At 42.1% G+C, this 24,038-nt stretch overlaps 2 protein-coding genes across 7 annotated transcripts in view; one reads left to right on the top strand and one right to left on the bottom strand.

Moving 5' to 3' along the window:
• The first annotated feature begins 9,020 nt into the window (after positions 1-9,020).
• Positions 9,021-9,500, top strand: LOC139569679 (small proline-rich protein 3-like). The gene has a single exon (XM_071391088.1). The coding sequence runs from the start codon at positions 9,021-9,023 to the stop codon at positions 9,498-9,500; it is 480 nt and encodes a 159-aa protein (XP_071247189.1).
• A 2,100-nt stretch (positions 9,501-11,600) lies between these two features.
• Positions 11,601-24,038, bottom strand: part of tacc2 (transforming, acidic coiled-coil containing protein 2) — a 280,409-nt gene continuing 267,971 nt past the window's right edge. For 4 of the 6 annotated variants that reach the window (XM_071391351.1, XM_071391350.1, XM_071391353.1 and 1 more), the window contains 4 exons: positions 22,143-22,303; positions 21,760-21,866; positions 15,368-15,488; positions 11,602-12,878 (listed from right to left, as the gene is read on the bottom strand). In XM_071391351.1, the coding sequence (XP_071247452.1) occupies positions 12,813-12,878; positions 15,368-15,488; positions 21,760-21,866; positions 22,143-22,303 (455 nt within the window). In that variant the 3' untranslated portion in view covers positions 11,602-12,812. Of the gene's footprint in view, positions 12,879-15,367; positions 15,489-21,759; positions 21,867-22,142; positions 22,304-24,038 lie in introns of all 6 variants that reach the window. The other 2 variants (XM_071391352.1, XM_071391355.1) reach the window with 2 other exon arrangements.

The following is a 24,038-nucleotide window of genomic DNA, read 5'->3' as shown; positions in this document are numbered from 1 at the left end:
TCTCTACAAATACAGTCATGGGTGGTTTATCTACAAATACAGTCATGGGTGGTTTCTCTACAAATACAGTCATGGGTGGTATCTCTACAAATACAGTCATGGGTAGTATCTCTACAAATACAGTCATGGGTGGTTTCTCTACAAATACAGTCGTGGGTAGTATCTCTACAAATACAGTCATGGGTGGTATCTCTATAAATACAGTCATGGGTGGTTTCTCTATAAATACAGTCATGGGTGGTATCTATCCAAATACAGTCATGGGTGGTATCTCTATAAATACAGTCATGGGTGGTATCTCTCCAAATACAGTCATGGGTGGTATCTCTCCAAATACAGTCATGGGTGGTATCTCTATAAATACAGTCATGGGTGGTATCTCTCCAAATACAGTCATGAGTGGTATCTCTACAAATACAGTCATGGGTGGTATCTCTACAAATACAGTCATGGGTGGTATCTCTATAAATACAGTCATGGGTGGTATCTCTACAAATACAGTCATGAGTGGTATCTCTACAAATACAGTCATGGGTGGTATCTCTCCAAATACAGTCATGGGTGGTATCTCTATAAATACAGTCATGGGTGATATCTCTATAAATACAGTCATGGGTGGTTTCTCTATAAATACAGTCATGGGTGGTATCTCTCCAAATAGAGTCATGGGTAGTATCTCTATAAATACAGTCATGGGTGGTTTCTCTATAAATAGAGTCATGGGTAGTATCTCTATAAATACAGTCATGGGTGGTTTCTCTATAAATACAGTCATGGGTGATATCTCTATAAATACAGTCATGGGTGGTATCTCTACAAATACAGGCATGGGTGGTTTCTCTACAAATACAATCATGGGTGGTTTCTCTACAAATACAGTCATGGGTGGTATCTCTACAAATACAGTCATGGGTGGTATCTCTACAAATACAGTCATGGGTGGTATCTCTACAAATACAGTCATGGGTGGTTTCTCTACAAATACAGTCATGGGTGGTTTCTCTACAAATACAGTCATGGGTGGTATCTCTACAAATACAGTCATGGGTAGTATCTCTACAAATACAGTCATGGGTGGTTTCTCTACAAATACAGTCATGGGTAGTATCTCTACAAATACAGTCATGGGTGGTATCTCTATAAATACAGTCATGGGTGGTATCTCTATAAATACAGTCATGGGTGGTATCTCTACAAATACAGTCATGGGTAGTATCTCTATAAATACAGTCATGGGTGGTATCTCTACAAATACAGTCATGGGTGGTATCTCTCCAAATACAGTCATGGGTGGTATCTCTACAAATACAGTCATGGGTGGTATCTCTCCAAATACAGTCATGGGTGGTATCTCTATAAATACAGTCATGGGTGGTATCTCTATAAATACAGTCATGGGTGGTTTCTCTATAAATACAGTCATGGGTGGTATCTCTCCAAATACAGTCATGGGTAGTATCTCTATAAATACAGTCATGGGTGGTATCTCTCCAAATACAGTCATGGGTAGTATCTCTATAAATACAGTCATGGGTGGTTTCTCTATAAATACAGTCATGGGTGGTTTGTCTATAAATACAGTCATGGGTGGTATCTCTACAAATACAGTCATGGGTGGTTTATCTACAAATACAGTCATGGGTGGTTTCTCTACAAATACAGTCATGGGTGGTATCTCTACAAATACAGTCATGGGTAGTATCTCTACAAATACAGTCATGGGTGGTTTCTCTACAAATACAGTCGTGGGTAGTATCTCTACAAATACAGTCATGGGTGGTATCTCTATAAATACAGTCATGGGTGGTTTCTCTATAAATACAGTCATGGGTGGTATCTATCCAAATACAGTCATGGGTGGTATCTCTATAAATACAGTCATGGGTGGTATCTCTCCAAATACAGTCATGGGTGGTATCTCTATAAATACAGTCATGGGTGGTTTCTCTACAAATACAGTCATGGGTGGTATCTCTACAAATACAGTTATGGGTAGTATCTCTACAAATACAGTCATGGGTGGTTTCTCTACAAATACAGTCATGGGTAGTATCTCTACAAATACAGTCATGGGTGGTATCTCTATAAATACAGTCATGGGTGGTTTCTCTATAAATACAGTCATGGGTGGTATCTCTACAAATACAGTCATGGGTAGTATCTCTATAAATACAGTCATGGGTGGTATCTCTACAAATACAGTCATGGGTGGTATCTCTCCAAATACAGTCATGGGTGGTATCTCTACAAATACAGTCATGGGTGGTATCTCTCCAAATACAGTCATGGGTGGTATCTCTATAAATACAGTCATGGGTGGTATCTCTATAAATACAGTCATGGGTGGTTTCTCTATAAATACAGTCATGGGTGGTATCTCTCCAAATACAGTCATGGGTAGTATCTCTATAAATACAGTCATGGGTGGTATCTCTCCAAATACAGTCATGGGTAGTATCTCTATAAATACAGTCATGGGTGGTTTCTCAATAAATACAGTCATGGGTGGTTTGTCTATAAATACAGTCATGGGTGGTATCTCTACAAATACAGTCATGGGTGGTTTATCTACAAATACAGTCATGGGTGGTTTCTCTACAAATACAGTCATGGGTGGTATCTCTACAAATACAGTCATGGGTAGTATCTCTACAAATACAGTCATGGGTGGTTTCTCTACAAATACAGTCATGGGTAGTATCTCTACAAATACAGTCATGGGTGGTATCTCTATAAATACAGTCATGGGTGGTTTCTCTATAAATACAGTCATGGGTGGTATCTATCCAAATACAGTCATGGGTGGTATCTCTATAAATACAGTCATGGGTGGTATCTCTCCAAATACAGTCATGTGTGGTATCTCTATAAATACAGTCATGGGTGGTATCTCTCCAAATACAGTCATGGGTGGTATCTCTCCAAATACAGTCATGGGTGGTATCTCTCCAAATACAGTCATGGGTAGTATCTCTACAAATACAGTCATGGGTAGTATCTCTACAAATACAGTCATGGGTGGTATCTCTATAAATACAGTCATGGGTGGTATCTCTCCAAATGCAGTCATGGGTGGTATCTCTATAAATACAGTCATGGGTAGTATCTCTACATATACAGTCACGGGTGGTATCTCTATAAATACAGTCATGGGTGGTATCTCTCCAAATACAGTCATGGGTGGTATCTCTATAAATACAGTCATGGGTGGTATCTCTCCAAATACAGTCATGGGTGGTATCTCTATAAATACAGTCATGGGTGATATCTCTAAATACAGTCATGGGTGGTTTCTCTATGAATACAGTCATGGGTGGTATCTCTCCAAATACAGTCATGGGTAGTATCTCTATAAATACAGTCATGGGTGGTTTCTCTATAAATACAGTCATGGGTGATATCTCTATAAATACAGTCATGGGTGATATCTCTACAAATACAGGCATGGGTGGTTTCTCTACAAATACAATCATGGGTGGTTTCTCTACAAATACAGTCATGGGTGGTATCTCTATAAATACAGTCATGGGTGGTATCTCTATAAATACAGTCATGGGTGGTATCTCTACAAATACAGTCATGGGTGGTTTCTCTACAAATACAGTCATGGGTGGTTTCTCTACAAATACAGTCATGGGTGGTATCTCTACAAATACAGTCATGGGTAGTATCTCTACAAATACAGTCATGGGTGGTTTCTCTACAAATACAGTCATGGGTAGTATCTCTACAAATACAGTCATGGGTGGTATCTCTATAAATACAGTCATGGGTGGTATCTCTATAAATACAGTCATGGGTGGTATCTCTACAAATACAGTCATGGGTGGTATCTCTACAAATACAGTCATGGGTAGTATCTCTATAAATACAGTCATGGGTGGTATCTCTACAAATACAGTCATGGGTGGTATCTCTCCAAATACAGTCATGGGTGGTATCTCTCCAAATACAGTCATGGGTGGTATCTCTCCAAATACAGTCATGGGTGGTATCTCTATAAATACAGTCATGGGTGGTATCTCTATAAATACAGTCATGGGTGGTTTCTCTATAAATACAGTCATGGGTGGTATCTCTCCAAATACAGTCATGGGTAGTATCTCTATAAATACAGTCATGGGTGGTATCTCTCCAAATACAGTCATGGGTAGTATCTCTATAAATACAGTCATGGGTGGTTTCTCTATAAATACAGTCATGGGTGGTTTGTCTATAAATACAGTCATGGGTGGTATCTCTAACAATACAGTCATGGGTGGTTTATCTACAAATACAGTCATGGGTGGTTTCTCTACAAATACAGTCATGGGTGGTATCTCTACAAATACAGTCATGGGTAGTATCTCTACAAATACAGTCATGGGTGGTTTCTCTACAAATACAGTCGTGGGTAGTATCTCTACAAATACAGTCATGGGTGGTATCTCTATAAATACAGTCATGGGTGGTTTCTCTATAAATACAGTCGTGGGTGGTATCTATCCAAATACAGTCATGGGTGGTATCTCTATAAATACAGTAATGGGTGGTATCTCTCCAAATACAGTCATGGGTGGTATCTCTATAAATACAGTCATGGGTGGTATCTCTCCAAATACAGTCATGGGTAGTATCTCTATAAATACAGTCATGGGTGGTTTCTCTATAAATACAGTCATGGGTAGTATCTCTACAAATACAGTCATGGGTGGTTTCTCTACAAATACAGTCATGGGTAGTATCTCTACAAATACAGTCATGGGTGGTATCTCTATAAATACAGTCATGGGTGGTATCTCTATAAATACAGTCATGGGTGGTATCTCTACAAATACAGTCATGGGTAGTATCTCTATAAATACAGTCATGGGTGGTATCTCTACAAATACAGTCATGGGTGGTATCTCTCCAAATACAGTCATGGGTGGTATCTCTACAAATACAGTCATGGGTGGTATCTCTCCAAATACAGTCATGGGTGGTATCTCTATAAATACAGTCATGGGTGGTATCTCTATAAATACAGTCATGGGTGGTTTCTCTATAAATACAGTCATGGGTGGTATCTCTCCAAATACAGTCATGGGTAGTATCTCTATAAATACAGTCATGGGTGGTATCTCTATAAATACAGTCATGGGTGGTATCTCTCCAAATACAGTCATGGGTAGTATCTCTATAAATACAGTCATGGGTGGTTTCTCTATAAATACAGTCATGGGTGATATCTCTATAAATACAGTCATGGGTGGTATCTCTACAAATACAGGCATGGGTGGTTTCTCTACAAATACAATTATGGGTGGTTTCTCTACAAATACAGTCATGGGTGGTATCTCTATAAATACAGTCATGGGTGGTATCTCTATAAATACAGTCATGGGTGGTATCTCTACAAATACAGTCATGGGTGGTTTCTCTACAAATACAGTCATGGGTGGTTTCTCTACAAATACAGTCATGGGTGGTATCTCTACAAATACAGTTATGGGTAGTATCTCTACAAATACAGTCATGGGTGGTTTCTCTACAAATACAGTCATGGGTAGTATCTCTACAAATACAGTCATGGGTGGTATCTCTATAAATACAGTCATGGGTGGTTTCTCTATAAATACAGTCATGGGTGGTATCTCTACAAATACAGTCATGGGTAGTATCTCTATAAATACAGTCATGGGTGGTATCTCTACAAATACAGTCATGGGTGGTATCTCTCCAAATACAGTCATGGGTGGTATCTCTACAAATACAGTCATGGGTGGTATCTCTCCAAATACAGTCATGGGTGGTATCTCTATAAATACAGTCGTGGGTGGTATCTCTATAAATACAGTCATGGGTGGTTTCTCTATAAATACAGTCATGGGTGGTATCTCTCCAAATACAGTCATGGGTAGTATCTCTATAAATACAGTCATGGGTGGTATCTCTCCAAATACAGTCATGGGTAGTATCTCTATAAATACAGTCATGGGTGGTTTCTCAATAAATACAGTCATGGGTGGTTTGTCTATAAATACAGTCATGGGTGGTATCTCTACAAATACAGTCATGGGTGGTTTATCTACAAATACAGTCATGGGTGGTTTCTCTACAAATACAGTCATGGGTGGTATCTCTACAAATACAGTCATGGGTAGTATCTCTAAAAATACAGTCATGGGTGGTTTCTCTACAAATACAGTCATGGGTAGTATCTCTACAAATACAGTCATGGGTGGTATCTCTATAAATACAGTCATGGGTGGTTTCTCTATAAATACAGTCATGGGTGGTATCTATCCAAATACAGTCATGGGTGGTATCTCTATAAATACAGTCATGGGTGGTATCTCTACAAATATAGTCATGGGTGGTATCTCTATAAATACAGTCATGGGTGGTATCTCTCCAAATACAGTCATGGGTGGTATCTCTCCAAATACAGTCATGGGTGGTATCTCTCCAAATACAGTCATGGGTAGTATCTCTACAAATACAGTCATGGGTAGTATCTCTACAAATACAGTCATGGGTGGTTTCTCTACAAATACAATCATGGGTGGTTTCTCTACAAATACAGTCATGGGTGGTATCTCTATAAATACAGTCATGGGTGGTATCTCTATAAATACAGTCATGGGTGGTATCTCTATAAATACAGTCATGGGTGGTATCTCTACAAATACAGTCATGGGTGGCTTCTCTACAAATACAGTCATGGGTGGTTTCTCTACAAATACAGTCATGGGTGGTATCTCTACAAATACAGTCATGGGTAGTATCTCTACAAATACAGTCATGGGTGGTTTCTCTACAAATACAGTCATGGGTAGTATCTCTACAAATACAGTCATGGGTGGTATCTCTATAAATACAGTCATGGGTGGTATCTCTATAAATACAGTCATGGGTGGTATCTCTACAAATACAGTCATGGGTAGTATCTCTATAAATACAGTCATGGGTGGTATCTCTACAAATACAGTCATGGGTGGTATCTCTCCAAATACAGTCATGGGTGGTATCTCTACAAATACAGTCATGGGTGGTATCTCTCCAAATACAGTCATGGGTGGTATCTCTACAAATACAGTCATGGGTGGTATCTCTATAAATACAGTCATGGGTGGTTTCTCTATAAATACAGTCATGGGTGGTATCTCTCCAAATACAGTCATGGGTAGTATCTCTATAAATACAGTCATGGGTGGTATCTCTCCAAATACAGTCATGGGTAGTATCTCTATAAATACAGTCATGTGTGGTTTCTCTATAAATACAGTCATGGGTGGTTTGTCTATAAATACAGTCATGGGTGGTATCTCTACAAATACAGTCATGGGTGGTTTATCTACAAATACAGTCATGGGTGGTTTCTCTACAAATACAGTCATGGGTGGTATCTCTACAAATACAGTCATGGGTAGTATCTCTACAAATACAGTCATGGGTGGTTTCTCTACAAATACAGTCATGGGTAGTATCTCTACAAATACAGTCATGGGTGGTATCTCTATAAATACAGTCATGGGTGGTTTCTCTATAAATACAGTCATGGGTGGTATCTATCCAAATACAGTCATGGGTGGTATCTCTATAAATACAGTCATGGGTGGTATCTCTCCAAATACAGTCATGGGTGGTATCTCTATAAATACAGTCATGGGTGGTATCTCTCCAAATACAGTCATGGGTGGTATCTCTCCAAATACAGTCATGGGTGGTATCTCTCCAAATACAGTCATGGGTAGTATCTCTACAAATACAGTCATGGGTAGTATCTCTACAAATACAGTCATGGGTGGTATCTCTATAAATACAGTCATGGGTGGTATCTCTCCAAATACAGTCATGGGTGGTATCTCTATAAATACAGTCATGGGTAGTATCTCTACATATACAGTCACGGGTGGTATCTCTATAAATACAGTCATGGGTGGTATCTCTCCAAATACAGTCATGGGTGGTATCTCTATAAATACAGTCATGGGTGGTATCTCTCAAAATACAGTCACGGGTAGTATCTCTACAAATACAGTCATGGGTGGTTTCTCTACAAATACAGTCATGGGTAGTATCTCTCCAAATACAGTCATGGGTGGTATCTCTACAAATATAGTCATGGATGGTATCTCTATAAATACAGTCACGGGTAGTATCTCTACAAATACAGTCATGGGTGGTTTCTCTACAAATACAGTCATGGGTAGTATCTCTATAAATACAGTCATGGGTGGTATCTCTACAAATATAGTCATGGATGGTATCTCTATAAATACAGTCATGGGTGGTATCTCTATAAATACAGTCATGGGTGGTTTCTCTACAAATACAGTCATGGGTGGTATCTCTATAAATACAGTCATGGGTGGTATCTCTATAAATACAGTCATGGGTGGTATCTCTATAAATACAGTCATGGGTGGTTTCTCTACAAATACAGTCATGGGTGGTATCTCTATAAATACAGTCATGGGTGGTATCTCTATAAATACAGTCATGGGTGGTATCTCTATAAATACAGTCATGGGTGGTATCTCTATAAATACAGTCATGGGTGGTAACTCTACTATTCACTCAAAAAGAAAAGACAGCCGGGGAAATATATCACACCGTTTAATTACATTTTACTCCACTGTAGAGTGAGTGCATTTTATATTTCACTTCAGAGTAGAGTGAATTACTAATTAGTTCACTCCAGCGTATTGTGAATTTCACACAGCCAGTGTTAATTTTCTACTCTGTATAGGGTTCCAGAAACACTTTCTAAGTGTTAACATTTTAACACTTTTGAGTGTTAAATTCAAATACAAATGTTAAACACCACAAAAGTTCAAAAATTAACAGAGGTTTCCTGAAATAAACATGTACACACTGTACACACAGGGACCATTTCTGTCAATCTCACAGCACTGAGAATCCTAGGGGGGGGGGGGGGGGGGTGTGTGTGTGCGTGTGTGCGTGCGGCTTAGGAGTTAAACATAGTTCCCAAACTTTTCTGGCACCCGACCCCATTTTGATATAAAAAAAATTATAATATTTGCGATGCCACCATGTTTATGTCATCCGCATCTAGTGGCTACCGGAAGATACCATCTAGCGGCTACCGGAAGATACCATCTAGCGGCTACCGGAAGATACCATCTAGCGGCTACCGGAAGATACCATCTAGCGGCTACCGGAAGATACCATCTAGCGGCTACCGGAAGATACCATCTAGCGGCTACCGGAAGATACCATCTGGCGGCTACCGGAAGATACCATCTGGCGGCTACCGGAAGATACCATCTGGCGGCTACCGGAAGATACCATCTGGCGGCTACCGGAAGATACCATCTGGCGGCTACCGGAAGATACCATCTGGCGGCTACCGGAAGATACCATCTGGCGGCTACCGGAAGATACCATCTAGCGGCTACCGGAAGATACCATCTGGCGGCTACCGGAAGATACCATCTAGCGGCTACCGGAAGATACCATCTAGCGGCTACCGGAAGATACCATCTAGCGGCTACCGGAAGATACTGACGTAACCCCGGCTCTGTGAACCAAGCACAATTTTTTATTTTTCTCCTGCGACTCCATTTTCAAATCAGGCGACCCCACATTGTGTTGCGAACCCTAGGTTGGGAAACGCTGGCCTAATCACTTGGAGTTGTTTGTTGTTTGTTTTGTCAAAGAAGCCACATCCAATGTTTCTATCGTCATCCTTTATTTCACGTTTTCAGATGCTGTACACTATATAGCTGTGCAGCAGACCTGGGTTCAAATACTATTAGAATTCAGTTACTTTATCTGTGCTTGATTAATCTTGCCTGGTTTAACAGATTCATATAAAATAAAATAGTCCCAAAACTGCAAACTCCACCCATTTGGCACTCTAGGTCAGAACAAAACACTCAACATTTGAACCCAGACGAGTAGCTGTGCAGAGCTCTCTTTTTTTTCTCAATTGCTTCCACCTTTGTGAACACAAATTATGACAGGACTGTGACATAGAGATCCAAAATGTAATTACCTACCTACCCTCAGTCCCAACACCTGATTACTACAGGAACAATTACTGTTCATCGTCATTAATATTAAAATAAAATACAAAATAAAAAAAATCCCATCACACGTTTTATTTTCTCCAAGATAAGATATGACATAAATTATGCCTCACAAAGTATCTGCACGAAAACACGATCAAGGGAAGCCATTTAAACACAATATTGTATCAAAAATGCAGATATATCTCTATTATAATCATCAGCACAACTTCCTACTTACAAAAAAAGAAAAAAGGACGTTTATATTTTGCTACTTCCACATGCAGTTCTGTGATCAACTATATTTCTTATTAACTGAACAATTCATTGATTTATTCTATATATATATATATATATACAGTGGGGAGAACAAGTATTTGATACACTGCCGATTTTGCCGATTTTCCTACTTACAAAGCATGTAGAGGTCTGTAATTTTTATCATAGGTACACTTCAACTGTGAGAGACGGAATCTAAAACAAAAATCCCAAAAATCACATTGTATGATTTTTAAGTAATTAATTAGCATTTTATTGCATGACATAAGTATTTGATACATCAGAAAAGCAGAACTTAATATTTGGTACAGAATCCTTTGTTTGCAATTACAGAGATCATACGTTTCCTGTAGTTCTTGACAAGGTTTGCACACACTGCAGCAGGGATTTTGGCCCACTCCTCCATACAGACCTTCTCCAGATCCTTCAGGTTTCGGGGCTGTCGCTGGGCAATACGGACTTTCAGCTCCCTCCAAAGATTTTCTATTGGGTTCAGGTCTGGAGACTGGCTAGGCCACTCCAGGACCTTGAGATACTTCTTACGGAGCCACTCCTTAGTTGCCCTGACTGTGTGTTTCGGGTCGTTGTCATGCTGGAAGACCCAGCCACGACCCATCATCAATGCTCTTACTGAGGGAAGGAGGTTGTTGGCTAAGATCTCGCAATACATGGCCCCATCCATCCTCCCCTCAATACGGTGCAGTCGTCCTGTCCCCTTTGCAGAAAAGCATCCCCAAAGAATGATGTTTCCACCTCCATGCTTCACGGTTGGGATGGTGTTCTTGGGGTTGTACTCATCCTTCTTCTTCCTCCAAACACGGCGAGTGGAGTTTAGACCAAAAAGCTCTATTTTTGAATCATCAGACCACATGACCTTCTCCCATTCCTCCTCTGGATCATCCAGATGGTCATTGGCAAACTTCAGACGGGCCTGGACATGCGCCTGCTTGAGCAGGGGGACCTTGTGTGCGCTGCAGGATTTTAATCCATGACGGCGTAGTGTGTTACTAATGGTTTTCTTTGAGACTGTGGTCCCAGCTCTCTTCAGGTCATTGACCAGGTCCTGCCGTGTAGTTCTGGGCTGATCCCTCACCTTCCTCATGATCATTGATGCCCCACGAGGTGAGATCTTGCATGGAGCCCCAGACCGAGGGTGATTGACCATCATCTTGAACTTCTTCTATTTTCTTCTATTTTCTAATAATTGCGCCAACAGTTGTTGCCTTCTCACCAAGCTGCTTGCCTATTGTCCTGTAGCCCATCCCAGCCTTGTGCAGGTCTACAATTTTATCCCTGATGTCCTTACACAGCTCTCTGGTCTTGGCCATTGTGGAGAGGTTGGAGTCTGTTTGATTGAGTGTGTGGACAGGTGTCTTTTATACAGGTAACGAGTTCAAACAGGTGCAGTTAATACAGGTAATGAGTGGAGAACAGGAGGGCTTCTTAAAGAAAAACTAACAGGTCTGTGAGAGCCGGAATTCTTACTGGTTGGTAGGTGATCAAATACTTATGTCATGCAATAAAATGCAAATGAATTACTTAAAAATCATACAATGTGATTTTCTGGATTTTTGTTTTAGATTCCGTCTCTCACAGTTGAAGTGTACCTATGATAAAAATGACAGACCTCTACATGCTTTGTAAGTAGGAAAACCTGCAAAATCGGCAGTGTATCAAATACTTGTTCTCCCCACTGTATATGGTTTTCTTTTCATCTGTGTTTCACTCTCTAGTGTCGAGGATTGAAGACACAGCAGGAGTTAGAAGAGGGAACCATATTTCCCCATCATTTGCTGTCATGGCAACCACATCGCATATCAGTCTATCTTCAATCAATGCACTCACCTTTCTCTCTATCACGCACACGCTTTCACACACCACACACACCACAACATGTGTACAAACTGTAAATGTGTACATGTCAACTCCAACGCAGTCTCATGATTTACATGTAAGCTCATGAGACTGAGTTGCACACTTGTACATACCCAGCCACACACCCACCCCACACACACCCACACACACAGACATACACCACACACAGACATACACCACACACACACACACACACACAGACACACACACACAGACATACACCACACACACAGACACACACCACACACACACACACACACAGACAGAGAGACATACACAGAGACATACACCACACTCTCTCTCTCATTTATGATATAGAGTACATTTCTAACACTCTTTCACCGGATCCCTGATACAGGACATGTGGTACACATCGGCGCATCAAAATGTACTGGGTGAAACAGAAGAAAACCATTGACCCTCCAATACTCTGGGGGTGCAATGTTGCCAGTAGATACATGTACATAGTCAGTCAGTAGTGTATTAAATCCAGAGACCACTTTGGCTTCAACTGTCCAACTGTCCAGTTACCCATCAGTCCAAGGGAAGGTTTGGACGTAAAAGAGGAAACCACGTCCTCTCTCTTTATCTGTCTTCTATTCTTCTACCACTCCTTCCCCCTCAGGCCCTGGAGACGTGGGCTGGACGTGTTCAGCGTTGCTAGCTCTTTCCCATCTTGGCGATCAGCTCGTCACAGATCTTGGTCAGTTCTTCGATCTCTTTGTTCTTTAAGGAAGAGAGACAAAACCAAGAGGTTAGAGTAATTCTGTGTTAATTTCGTAAAAAGAAAATAGTGACTCAAACATTCGTCAAGCAACAATTCTACAGTGGCAAGTGATGAGACTATAACGGACTAAATAGGCCCAGAAAATGTTATAATTAAACAAACAATATTTTTTATTTCGTTTGAATAAAACAAGATGAGACAAAATTACCTCTGTGACTAAAATCTGACTACTAAATGAACTGGACAAGAGTTTTTGGAGAGATTGAGAGCTTTTCAGTGATGAGAACAATTAATATATGCACCATAGATGCACAGCGCAGTTCTGGACGGGACACACCCAGCACATCAGCTGGTGAGCTGCAGGGGAGCAAGCGATGAGTGTGGGCAGACAGGCTCCGCCTCTGGTAATACATATCGGGCAGGCGACTCTCTTGCTTCCCTGTAACTAACCAATCACCAACCGGCCTTCTAGTTAACCTAGTTAAAAAACACAAGCTGCAAGGGCCTCCCGAGTGGTGCAGTGGTCTAAGGCACTGCATCGCTGTGCCACTAGAGATCCTGGTTCGTGTCTAGGCTCTGTCGCAGCCGACCGGGAGATGGGGCGGCGCACAATTGGCCCAGCTTCGTCTGGGTATGGGGAGAGTTTGGGGATGTTAGGGGAGGTTCTTGTCCCATCGTCTAGTGACTCCTGTGGTGGGCTGTGTGCAGTGTATGCTGACATGGTCGCCAGGTGTACGGTGTTTCCTCCGACACATTGGTGCAGTTGGCTTCCCCGATTAAGCTGGCATTGTGTCAAGAAGCAGTGCGGCTCGGCTGGGTTGTGTTTCGGAGGACGCACGGCTCTCAACCTTTGCCTCTCCCGAGTCAAATCAAATTTATTTATATAGCCCTTCGTACATCAGCTGATATCTCAAAGTGCTGGACAGAAACCCAGCCTAAAACCCCAAACAGCAAGCAATGCAGGTGTAGAAGCACGGTGGCTAGAAAAAACTCCCTAGAAAGGCCAAAACCTAGGAAGAAACCTAGAGAGGAACCAGGCTATGAGGGGTGGCCAGTCCTCTTCTGGCTGTGCCGGGTGGAGATTATAACAGAACATGGCCAAGATGTTCAAATGTTCAAAAGTTCATAAATGACCAGCATGGTCAAATAATAATAATCACAGTAGTTGTCGAGGGTGCAGCACCTCAGGAGTAAATGTCAGTTGGCTTTTCATAGCCGATCATTAAGAGTATCTCTACCGCTCCTGCGGTCTCTAGAGAGTTGAAAACAGCAGGTCTGGGACAGGTAGCACGTCCGGTGAACAGGTCAGGGTTCCATAGCCGCAGGCAGAACAGTTGAAACTGGAGCAGCAGCATGACCAGGTTAGACTCCAGTTAGTGTGTCTGCTAAAACGTGAGTCCGTATGAGAGTTGCAGCAATGGGACAAGACTGCAACTACCATTTTTTTTAAATGAACACACGCTGCTTTAGGAAATTAAAAACATTTTTAACAGTAAAACAATAGTCTAGATGTTTTTCTCTCCCTGGAGTATAGAAGAGTAGGCGGTCTTTGAATTTGTAGTATCGATCCTCTCTCTTTCCCCACAGCATTTTCATATTTTTGCCAAGTTCTGTTGCCTAAGTAGCCAAGTATCCCTTTTTTTCCTCAAAGAGAAAACGGCGTGATTCCTTTACCGTTCAAAAGATATAACCCATAATATACCACCGCTATCGTGTCGGGACGCATTTTAAATTCATAAAGCATATCACGCGCCGTTCTAAAAATAGGCTACTTACGGACCGGACAGTTAACCATTAATATAGGTTGTGGACCCAGTGACTCAGACTTATTCAAATGACAAAAATGTGACTTAACACTTAATGATATTTTTAGGCAAAATGAATAAGATACGACAAAAAGAGTGGCACAGCTGGTTTCCATGACAGTCTGTCATGTTTAGTAGGTCTGTAGACGTCCATCTTGCCTAGGCTTTTGCTCCAAGGGCTAACACAGTCTATTGGCATGCATGACAGCTGGCTTCTAATCCATTCTGTCACATACAGATGTAGGATCTTAATTTGAGCCAGTTTGCCTCAACTGGAAAATATTCCTGCAACAACAGGAAACATTTTTCATAAGGGAAAATTAAGTGTGAAATCTCAAAGTGGAAATTACTAACTTCAGAAGCCTTTTTAAACCTCAAATACACTACACGTTTTACATTTCCTGCACTGCAGTAACGTTCTCCTGCAACAGGGTGATCAAATTAAGATCCTTCGTCTGTATAATGCAACATCCTGAAGACATGTGTCTTGTCTAGGCTTTAGCTCAGGGGGCTAACAGGAGACCTCGGTTTGAATCCTGTGTCTGTCACATATATTGCGTGCATCCTGGGGCATTTATTGACAAAGTGTGATTATTTAGGACTTCATGGTCCGTCCCCCCCCCCCGTCAATGAAATCTTATCCATTGTGATATAAAAAGCAAAAACTGATCCAAGATCAGTACCTTCTGCTCAAGAGTTCTCTCCAGTGAGTCCACCTTCATGGTCTCCTTCCTGAGAGAGGCCTGGTACGCTGCTGTCTCCTGACGGGACTTCATCCTCACCTGGGCGATGTCAGCGTTCGCCCTGAGATACGCAAACAGGATGTTAGTGTCATGGTGGACAGAACAAACAGGATGTTAGTGTCATGGTGGTGAGAACATACAGGATGTTAGTGTCATGGTGGTCAGAACATACAGGATGTTAGTGTCATGGTGGTGAGAACATACAGGATGTTAGTGTCATGGTGGTCAGAACATACAGGATGTTAGTGTCATGGTGGACAGAACATACAGGATGTTAGTGTCATGGTGGTCAGAACATACAGGATGTTAGTGTCATGGTGGTCAGAAAATACAGGATGTTAGTGTCATGGTAGTCAGAACATACAGGATGTTAGTGTCATGGTGGTGAGAACATACAGGATGTTAGTGTCATGGTGGTCAGAACATACAGGATGTTAGTGTCATGGTGGTGAGAACATACAGGATGTTAGTGTCATGGTGGTGAGAACATACAGGATGTTAGTGTCATGGTGGTGAGAACATACAGGATGTTAGTGTCATGGTGGTCAGAACATACAGGATGTTAGTGTCATGGTGGACAGAACATACAGGATGTTAGTGTCATGGTGGACAGAACATACAGGATGTTAGTGTCATGGTGGTGAGAACATACAGGATGTTAGTGTCATGGTGGACAGAACATACAGGATGTTAGTGTCATGGTGGTGAGAACATACAGGATGTTAGTGTCATGGTGGTCAGAACATACAGGATGTTAGTGTCATGGTGGTCAGAACATACAGGATGTTAGTGTCATGGTGGTCAGAACATACAGGATGTTAGTGTCATGGTGGTGGGAACATACAGGATGTTAGTGTCATGGTGGTCAGAACATACAGGATGTTAGTGTCATGGTGGTCAGAACATACAGGATGTTAGTGTCATGGTGGTCAGAACATACAGGATGTTAGTGTCATGGTGGACAGAACATACAGGATGTTAGTGTCATGGTGGTCAGAACATACAGGATGTTAGTGTCATGGTGGACAGAACATACAGGATGTTAGTGTCATGGTGGTGAGAACATACAGGATGTTAGTGTCATGGTGGACAGAACATACAGGATGTTAGTGTCATGGTGGTGAGAACATACAGGATGTTAGTGTCATGGTGGTCAGAACATACAGGATGTTAGTGTCATGGTGGTCAGAACATACAGGATGTTAGTGTCATGGTGGTCAGAACATACAGGATGTTAGTGTCATGGTGGTGGGAACATACAGGATGTTAGTGTCATGGTGGTGGGAACATACAGGATGTTAGTGTCATGGTGGTCAGAACATACAGGATGTTAGTGTCATGGTGGTCAGAACATACAGGATGTTAGTGTCATGGTGGTCAGAACATACAGGATGTTAGTGTCATGGTGGTCAGAACATACAGGATGTTAGTGTCATGGTGGACAGAACATACAGGATGTTAGTGTCATGGTGGTCAGAACATACAGGATGTTAGTGTCATGGTGGTCAGAACATACAGGATGTTAGTGTCATGGTGGTGAGAACATACAGGATGTTAGTGTCATGGTGAACAGAACATACAGGATGTTAGTGTCATGGTGGTGAGAACATACAGGATATTAGTGTCATGGTGGTCAGAACATACAGGATGTTAGTGTCATGGTGGTCAGAACATACAGGATGTTAGTGTCATGGTGGTCAGAACATACAGGATGTTAGTGTCATGGTGGTCAGAACATACAGGATGTTAGTGTCATGGTGGTCAGAACATACAGGATGTTAGTGTCATGGTGGTGAGAACATACAGGATGTTAGTGTCATGGTGGTCAGAACATACAGGATGTTAGTGTCATGGTGGTCAGAACATACAGGATGTTAGTGTCATGGTGGACAGAACATACAGGATGTTAGTGTCATGGTGGTGAGAACATACAGGATGTTAGTGTCATGGTGGTCAGAACATACAGGATGTTAGTGTCATGGTGGTCAGAACATACAGGATGTTAGTGTCATGGTGGTCAGAACATACAGGATGTTAGTGTCATGGTGGTGAGAACATACAGGATGTTAGTGTCATGGTGGTCAGAACATACAGGATGTTAGTGTCATGGTGGTCAGAACATACAGGATGTTAGTGTCATGGTGGACAGAACATACAGGATGTTAGTGTCATGGTGGACAGAACATACAGGATGTTAGTGTCATGGTGGTGAGAACATACAGGATGTTAGTGTCATGGTGGACAGAACATACAGGATGTTAGTGTCATGGTGGTGAGAACATACAGGATGTTAGTGTCATGGTGGTCAGAACATACAGGATGTTAGTGTCATGGTGGTCAGAACATACAGGATGTTAGTGTCATGGTGGACAGAACATACAGGATGTTAGTGTCATGGTGGACAGAACATACAGGATGTTAGTGTCATGATGGTGAGAACATACAGGATGTTAGTGTCATGGTGGTGAGAACATACAGGATGTTAGTGTCATGGTGGTGAGAACATACAGGATGTTAGTGTCATGGTGGTCAGAACATACAGGATGTTAGTGTCATGGTGGTCAGAACATACAGGATGTTAGTGTCATGGTGGTCAGAACATACAGGATGTTAGTGTCATGGTGGTCAGAACATACAGGATGTTAGTGTCATGGTGGTCAGAACATACAGGATGTTAGTGTCATTGTGGTCAGAACATACAGGATGTTAGTGTCATGGTGGTCAGAACATACAGGATGTTAGTGTCATGGTGGTCAGAACATACAGGATGTTAGTGTCATGGTGGTCAGAACATACAGGATGTTAGTGTCATGGTGGTCAGAACATACAGGATGTTAGTGTCATGGTGGACAGAACATACAGGATGTTAGTGTCATGGTGGTCAGAACATACAGGATGTTAGTGTCATGGTGGTCAGAACATACAGGATGTTAGTGTCATGGTGGTCAGAACATACAGGATGTTAGTGTCATGGTGGTCAGAACATACAGGATGTTAGTGTCATGATGGTGAGAACATACAGGATGTTAGTGTCATGGTGGTCAGAACATACAGGATGTTAGTGTCATGGTGGTCAGAACATACAGGATGTTAGTGTCATGGTGGTCAGAACATACAGGATGTTAGTGTCATGGTGGACAGAACATACAGGATGTTAGTGTCATGGTGGACAGAACATACAGGATGTTAGTGTCATGGTGGTGAGAACACACAGGATGTTAGTATCATGGTGGTCAGAACATACAGGATATTAGTGTCATGGTGGTGAGAACATACAGGATGTTAGTGTCATGGTGGTGAGAACATACAGGATGTTAGTGTCATGGTGGACAGAACATACAGGATGTTAGTGTCATGGTGGTGAGAACATACAGGATGTTAGTGTTATGGTGGTCAGAACATACAGGATGTTAGTGTCATGGTGGACAGAACATACAGGATGTTAGTGTCATGGTGGTCAGAACATACAGGATGTTAGTGTCATGGTGGTCAGAACATACAGGATGTTAGTGTCATGGTGGTGAGAACATACAGGATATTAGTGTCATGGTGGTGAGAACATACAGGATGTTAGTGTCATGGTGGTCAGAACATACAGGATGTTAGTGTCATGGTGGTCAGAACATACAGGATGTTAGTGTCATGGTGGTCAGAACATACAGGATGTTAGTGTCATGATGGTCAGAACATACAGGATGTTAGTGTCATGGTGGTGAGAACATACAGGATGTTAGTGTCATGGTGGTCAGAACATACAGGATGTTAGTGTCATGATGGACAGAACATACAGGATGTTAGTGTCATGGTGGTCAGAACATACAGGATGTTAGTGTCATGGTGGTGAGAACATACAGGATGTTAGTGTCATGGTGGTCAGAACATACAGGATGTTAGTGTCATGGTGGTGAGAACTTACAGGATGTTAGTGTCATGGTGGTGAGAACATACAGGATGTTAGTGTCATGGTGGTGAGAACATACAGGATGTTAGTGTCATGGTGGTCAGAACATACAGGATGTTAGTGTCATGGTGGTCAGAACATACAGGATGTTAGTGTCATGGTGGTGAGAACATACAGGATGTTAGTGTCATGGTGGTCAGAACATACAGGATGTTAGTGTCATGGTGGTCAGAACATACAGGATGTTAGTGTCATGGTGGACAGAACATACAGGATGTTAGTGTCATGGTGGTGAGAACATACAGGATGTTAGTGTCATGGTGGTGAGAACATACAGGATGTTAGTGTCATGGTGGTGAAAACATACAGGATGTTAGTGTCATGGTGGTGAGAACATACAGGATGTTAGTGTCATGGTGGTCAGAACATACAGGATGTTAGTGTCATGATGGTCAGAACATACAGGATGTTAGTGTCATGGTGGACAGAACATACAGGATGTTAGTGTCATGATGGACAGAACATACAGGATGTTAGTGTCATGGTGGTGAGAACATACAGGATGTTAGTGTCATGGTGGACAGAACATACAGGATGTTAGTGTCATGGTGGTGAGAACATACAGGATGTTAGTGTCATGGTGGTCAGAACATACAGGATGTTAGTGTCATGGTGGACAGAACATACAGGATGTTAGTGTCATGGTGGTGAGAACATACAGGATGTTAGTGTCATGGTGGTCAGAACATACAGGATGTTAGTGTCATGGTGGTGAGAACATACAGGATGTTAGTGTCATGGTGGTCAGAACATACAGGATGTTAGTGTCATGGTGGTGAGAACATACAGGATGTTAGTGTCATGGTGGTCAGAACATACAGGATGTTAGTGTCATGGTGGTGAGAACATACAGGATGTTAGTGTCATGGTGGTCAGAACATACAGGATGTTAGTGTCATGGTGGACAGAACATACAGGATGTTAGTGTCATGGTGGTGAGAACATACAGGATGTTAGTGTCATGGTGGTCAGAACATACAGGATGTTAGTGTCATGGTGGTGAGAACATACAGGATGTTAGTGTCATGGTGGTCAGAACATACAGGATGTTAGTGTCATGGTGGTCAGAACATACAGGATGTTAGTGTCATGGTGGTGAGAACATACAGGATGTTAGTGTCATGGTGGTCAGAACATACAGGATGTTAGTGTCATGGTGGTGAGAACATACAGGATGTTAGTGTCATGGTGGTCAGAACATACAGGATGTTAGTGTCATGGTGGACAGAACATACAGGATATTAGTGTCATGGTGGTGAGAACATACAGGATGTTAGTGTCATGGTGGTGAGAACATACAGGATGTTAGTGTCATGGTGGTGAGAACATACAGGATGTTAGTGTCATGGTGGTCAGAACATACAGGATGTTAGTGTCATGGTGGTCAGAACATACAGGATGTTAGTGTCATGGTGGTGAGAACATACAGGATGTTAGTGTCATGGTGGTCAGAACATACAGGATGTTAGTGTCATGATGGACAGAACATACAGGATGTTAGTGTCATGGTGGTCAGAACATACAGGATGTTAGTGTCATGGTGGTCAGAACATACAGGATGTTAGTGTCATGGTGGTGAGAACATACAGGATGTTAGTGTCATGGTGGTCAGAACATACAGGATGTTAGTGTCATGGTGGTGAGAACATACAGGATGTTAGTGTCATGGTGGTCAGAACATACAGGATGTTAGTGTCATGGTGGTCAGAACATACAGGATGTTAGTGTCATGGTGGTCAGAACATACAGGATGTTAGTGTCATGGTGGTCAGAACATACAGGATGTTAGTGTCATGGTGGTGAGAACATACAGGATGTTAGTGTCATGGTGGTCAGAACATACAGGATGTTAGTGTCATGGTGGTCAGAACATACAGGATGTTAGTGTCATGGTGGTGAGAACATACAGGATGTTAGTGTCATGGTGGTCAGAACATACAGGATGTTAGTGTCATGGTGGTCAGAACACACAGGATGTTAGTGTCATGGTGGTGAGAACATACAGGATGTTAGTGTCATGGTGGACAGAACATACAGGATGTTAGTGTCATGGTGGTCAGAACATACAGGATGTTAGTGTCATGGTGGTGAGAACATACAGGATGCTAGTGTCATGGTGGACAGAACATACAGGATGTTAGTGTCATGGTGGTCAGAACACACAGGATGTTAGTGATGTTAGTAGGCTGGTTGAGATTCTATAATATCTGTGGTTGTCTATATCTTTCTGTTTCGATTCAATTTAGTGTATTGAGACCGTACGATAATCCACTATAAATTAAGTTTGACTTGACTTGGTTGAATATGTATGAGGTCTAACATGCTTTGAATGTCACGATGAGTGTAACCCGAGTGTGTGAGGTACACTCACTTGTCTAGTTTCTCCTCGGCATGGATCTTCAGGGCCTGGTATCGTTGTTCCTCCTTACGGACCCTGGACAGGTACTCCTGAGCACACTTCTTCAACACCTCCTCATTCTGTTGGAGAGAAAAACAAAGTGTTCACTTGCAAAGATCCTGTTTTGTGATTGGTCTAATTCTGTTGAATGCACAGAAATTGACGTATTTCTAGATAAGTGCATCTACTAAATCACTAGAAGGTATACAGTAAGCAGACAACGGCATCATCGACATTGATTGACAGCCATTAGCAGTGTGTGCGGTAGTAAGGTTGGTTGGTGTTTGTGTGTGTCTGTCCATGTGTCTGTGTGTAGGTGTATGTTCATCTGTGTGTGTGTTCATCTGTGTACCCACTTTACGGTAGCCCTCGAGGACATCCTTCAGCTTCTCGTATCGTCTGAACAGTTCAGCCAGACTCTTCTCTACTGAGTTGAGGTCTGAAAGAGCCTGGTCCTTCTCTATGATCAGCTGCTGGATGGTGTGGTGAGACAGAGACTTATCCTTCTGCTCATCGTCTGGAAGGAGGGAGGTGAGATGGAAGGAGGGAGGAGAGAGATGGAGGGAGGGAGGAGAGAGATGGAAGGAGGGAGGAGAGAGATGGAGGGAGGGAGGAGAGAGATGGAAGGAGGGAGGAGAGAGATGGAGGGAGGGAGGAGAGAGATAGGTGACAGGAGAGAGAGAGAATAGAGAGAGGATACAGATAAGATGGGAGGTAGGATATAGAGAGGAGAGAGAGAACGCAGAGAGAGAGAAAGCAGAGAGAGAGAGAGAAAGGAGAGAGAGATAGAGAGGAGAGAGAGAGAAAGCAGAGAGAGAGAGAGGAGAGAGAGAGAAAGGAGAGAGATATAGAGAAAGCAGAAAGAGAGAGAGGAGAGAGAGAGAAAGGAGAGAGAGAGAAAGGAGAGAGAGAGAAAGGAGAGAGAGAGAGAGAGAGAGAGAAAGCAGAGAGAGAGAGGAGAGAGAGAGAAAGGAGAGAGAGATAGAGAAAGCAGAAAGAGAGAGAGAGAGAGAGAGAGAGGAGGGAAAGGAGGGAGGATAGAAAGAGAGAGAGAGAAAACAGAGAGAGAGGAGGGGAGGAGGGATGATATAGATTAGATTGTATTCCTGGTACTTCACACACAACCACTAACACATTTTCTCATACACACATTCATATGTAAAGACGCCAAGCCATACACACACGCACGCACACGCAGACACGGACGGACACACACACACATACACGCACACACACAGATTTGAAATCAATAAAAGCACAGTAGGTTTCTACAGTAGATAATGACGCCTGCATTAGGGACATTTTATCATGAAGGCAATATTGATCAAGCTTGTATTTCTGGTGTGAAGCGTGCAGACAGAACAAACACTGAACGATGAGTGAAATGAACGCGATCCAGACTTCGGGAAAGAGCAACACACTGACGTAGTAACGTAAAACCCTATGCGAGCAGTGGTTAGCGAGTTAGTGAGTTTACAGGCTGGGAGACCAGGGTTATGGTAGAGAAATGAACATGACATTTTCTGGCGAACAGAATCATTTTAAAGTGGCCTTTTATATAACAGTGCTGTCTAATTTGAGTATGTTTTCTGTCCTCAGCTATGGAAAGCTATGGAAGCCTGTTTGCAGATGAAGAGAGAGGTCCCAATGAACGGCACAAGAGACTAAGGGTATGTCGTATATGCCTTGGGTTATGTCTAGGCTTACCTGCAGTATGTTAGCAAATGTTGTGTACAACAATACAGATAAACACGATGTATCTATTACTGGAGCCATCCAACCCTATTGGAGGTCTGCTGGATGTAGAGGGTTCTGTTCCAGCCCAGCAATAACACACCTGATTCAACGTATCAAATCTAGTTCAGTTGATAATCAAGGGTGCTTATTGCTGGGCTGGAACAGAAGTCTGCTCAGCCAGCCAATCAGGGATCAGTGGAACAACGTTGGTATGCACTTTGATTTGTTCATCTGAAAGGATGCTTTAGTAATAGCAGCCCTACTTGTTACTACTCAGTTATCTGTTGTTGTTTACACTAATGTCTCATCTTTACATACCAGTTATCTGTTGTTGTTTACACTAATGTCTCATCTTTACATACTCAGTTATCTGTTGTTGTTTACACTAATGTCTCATCTTTACATACCAGTTATCTGTTGTTGTTTACACTAATGTCTCATCTTTACATACCAGTTATCTGTTGTTGTTTACACTAATGTCTCATCTTTACATACCAGTTATCTGTTGTTGTTTA

Source organism: Salvelinus alpinus, chromosome 3 (genome assembly GCF_045679555.1).
Source record: "Salvelinus alpinus chromosome 3, SLU_Salpinus.1, whole genome shotgun sequence".
NCBI classification, from domain to species: Eukaryota; Metazoa; Chordata; class Actinopteri; order Salmoniformes; family Salmonidae; genus Salvelinus; species Salvelinus alpinus.
The sequence above is the reverse complement of the archived record's forward strand: the minus strand, read 5'-3'. Positions and strand labels throughout refer to the sequence as shown.

Coding starts and splice junctions, on each gene's coding strand:
- LOC139569679 (XM_071391088.1), top strand. CDS start 9,021: ATGTTTATGTCATCCGCATCTAGTGGCTACCGGAAGATACCATCTAGC.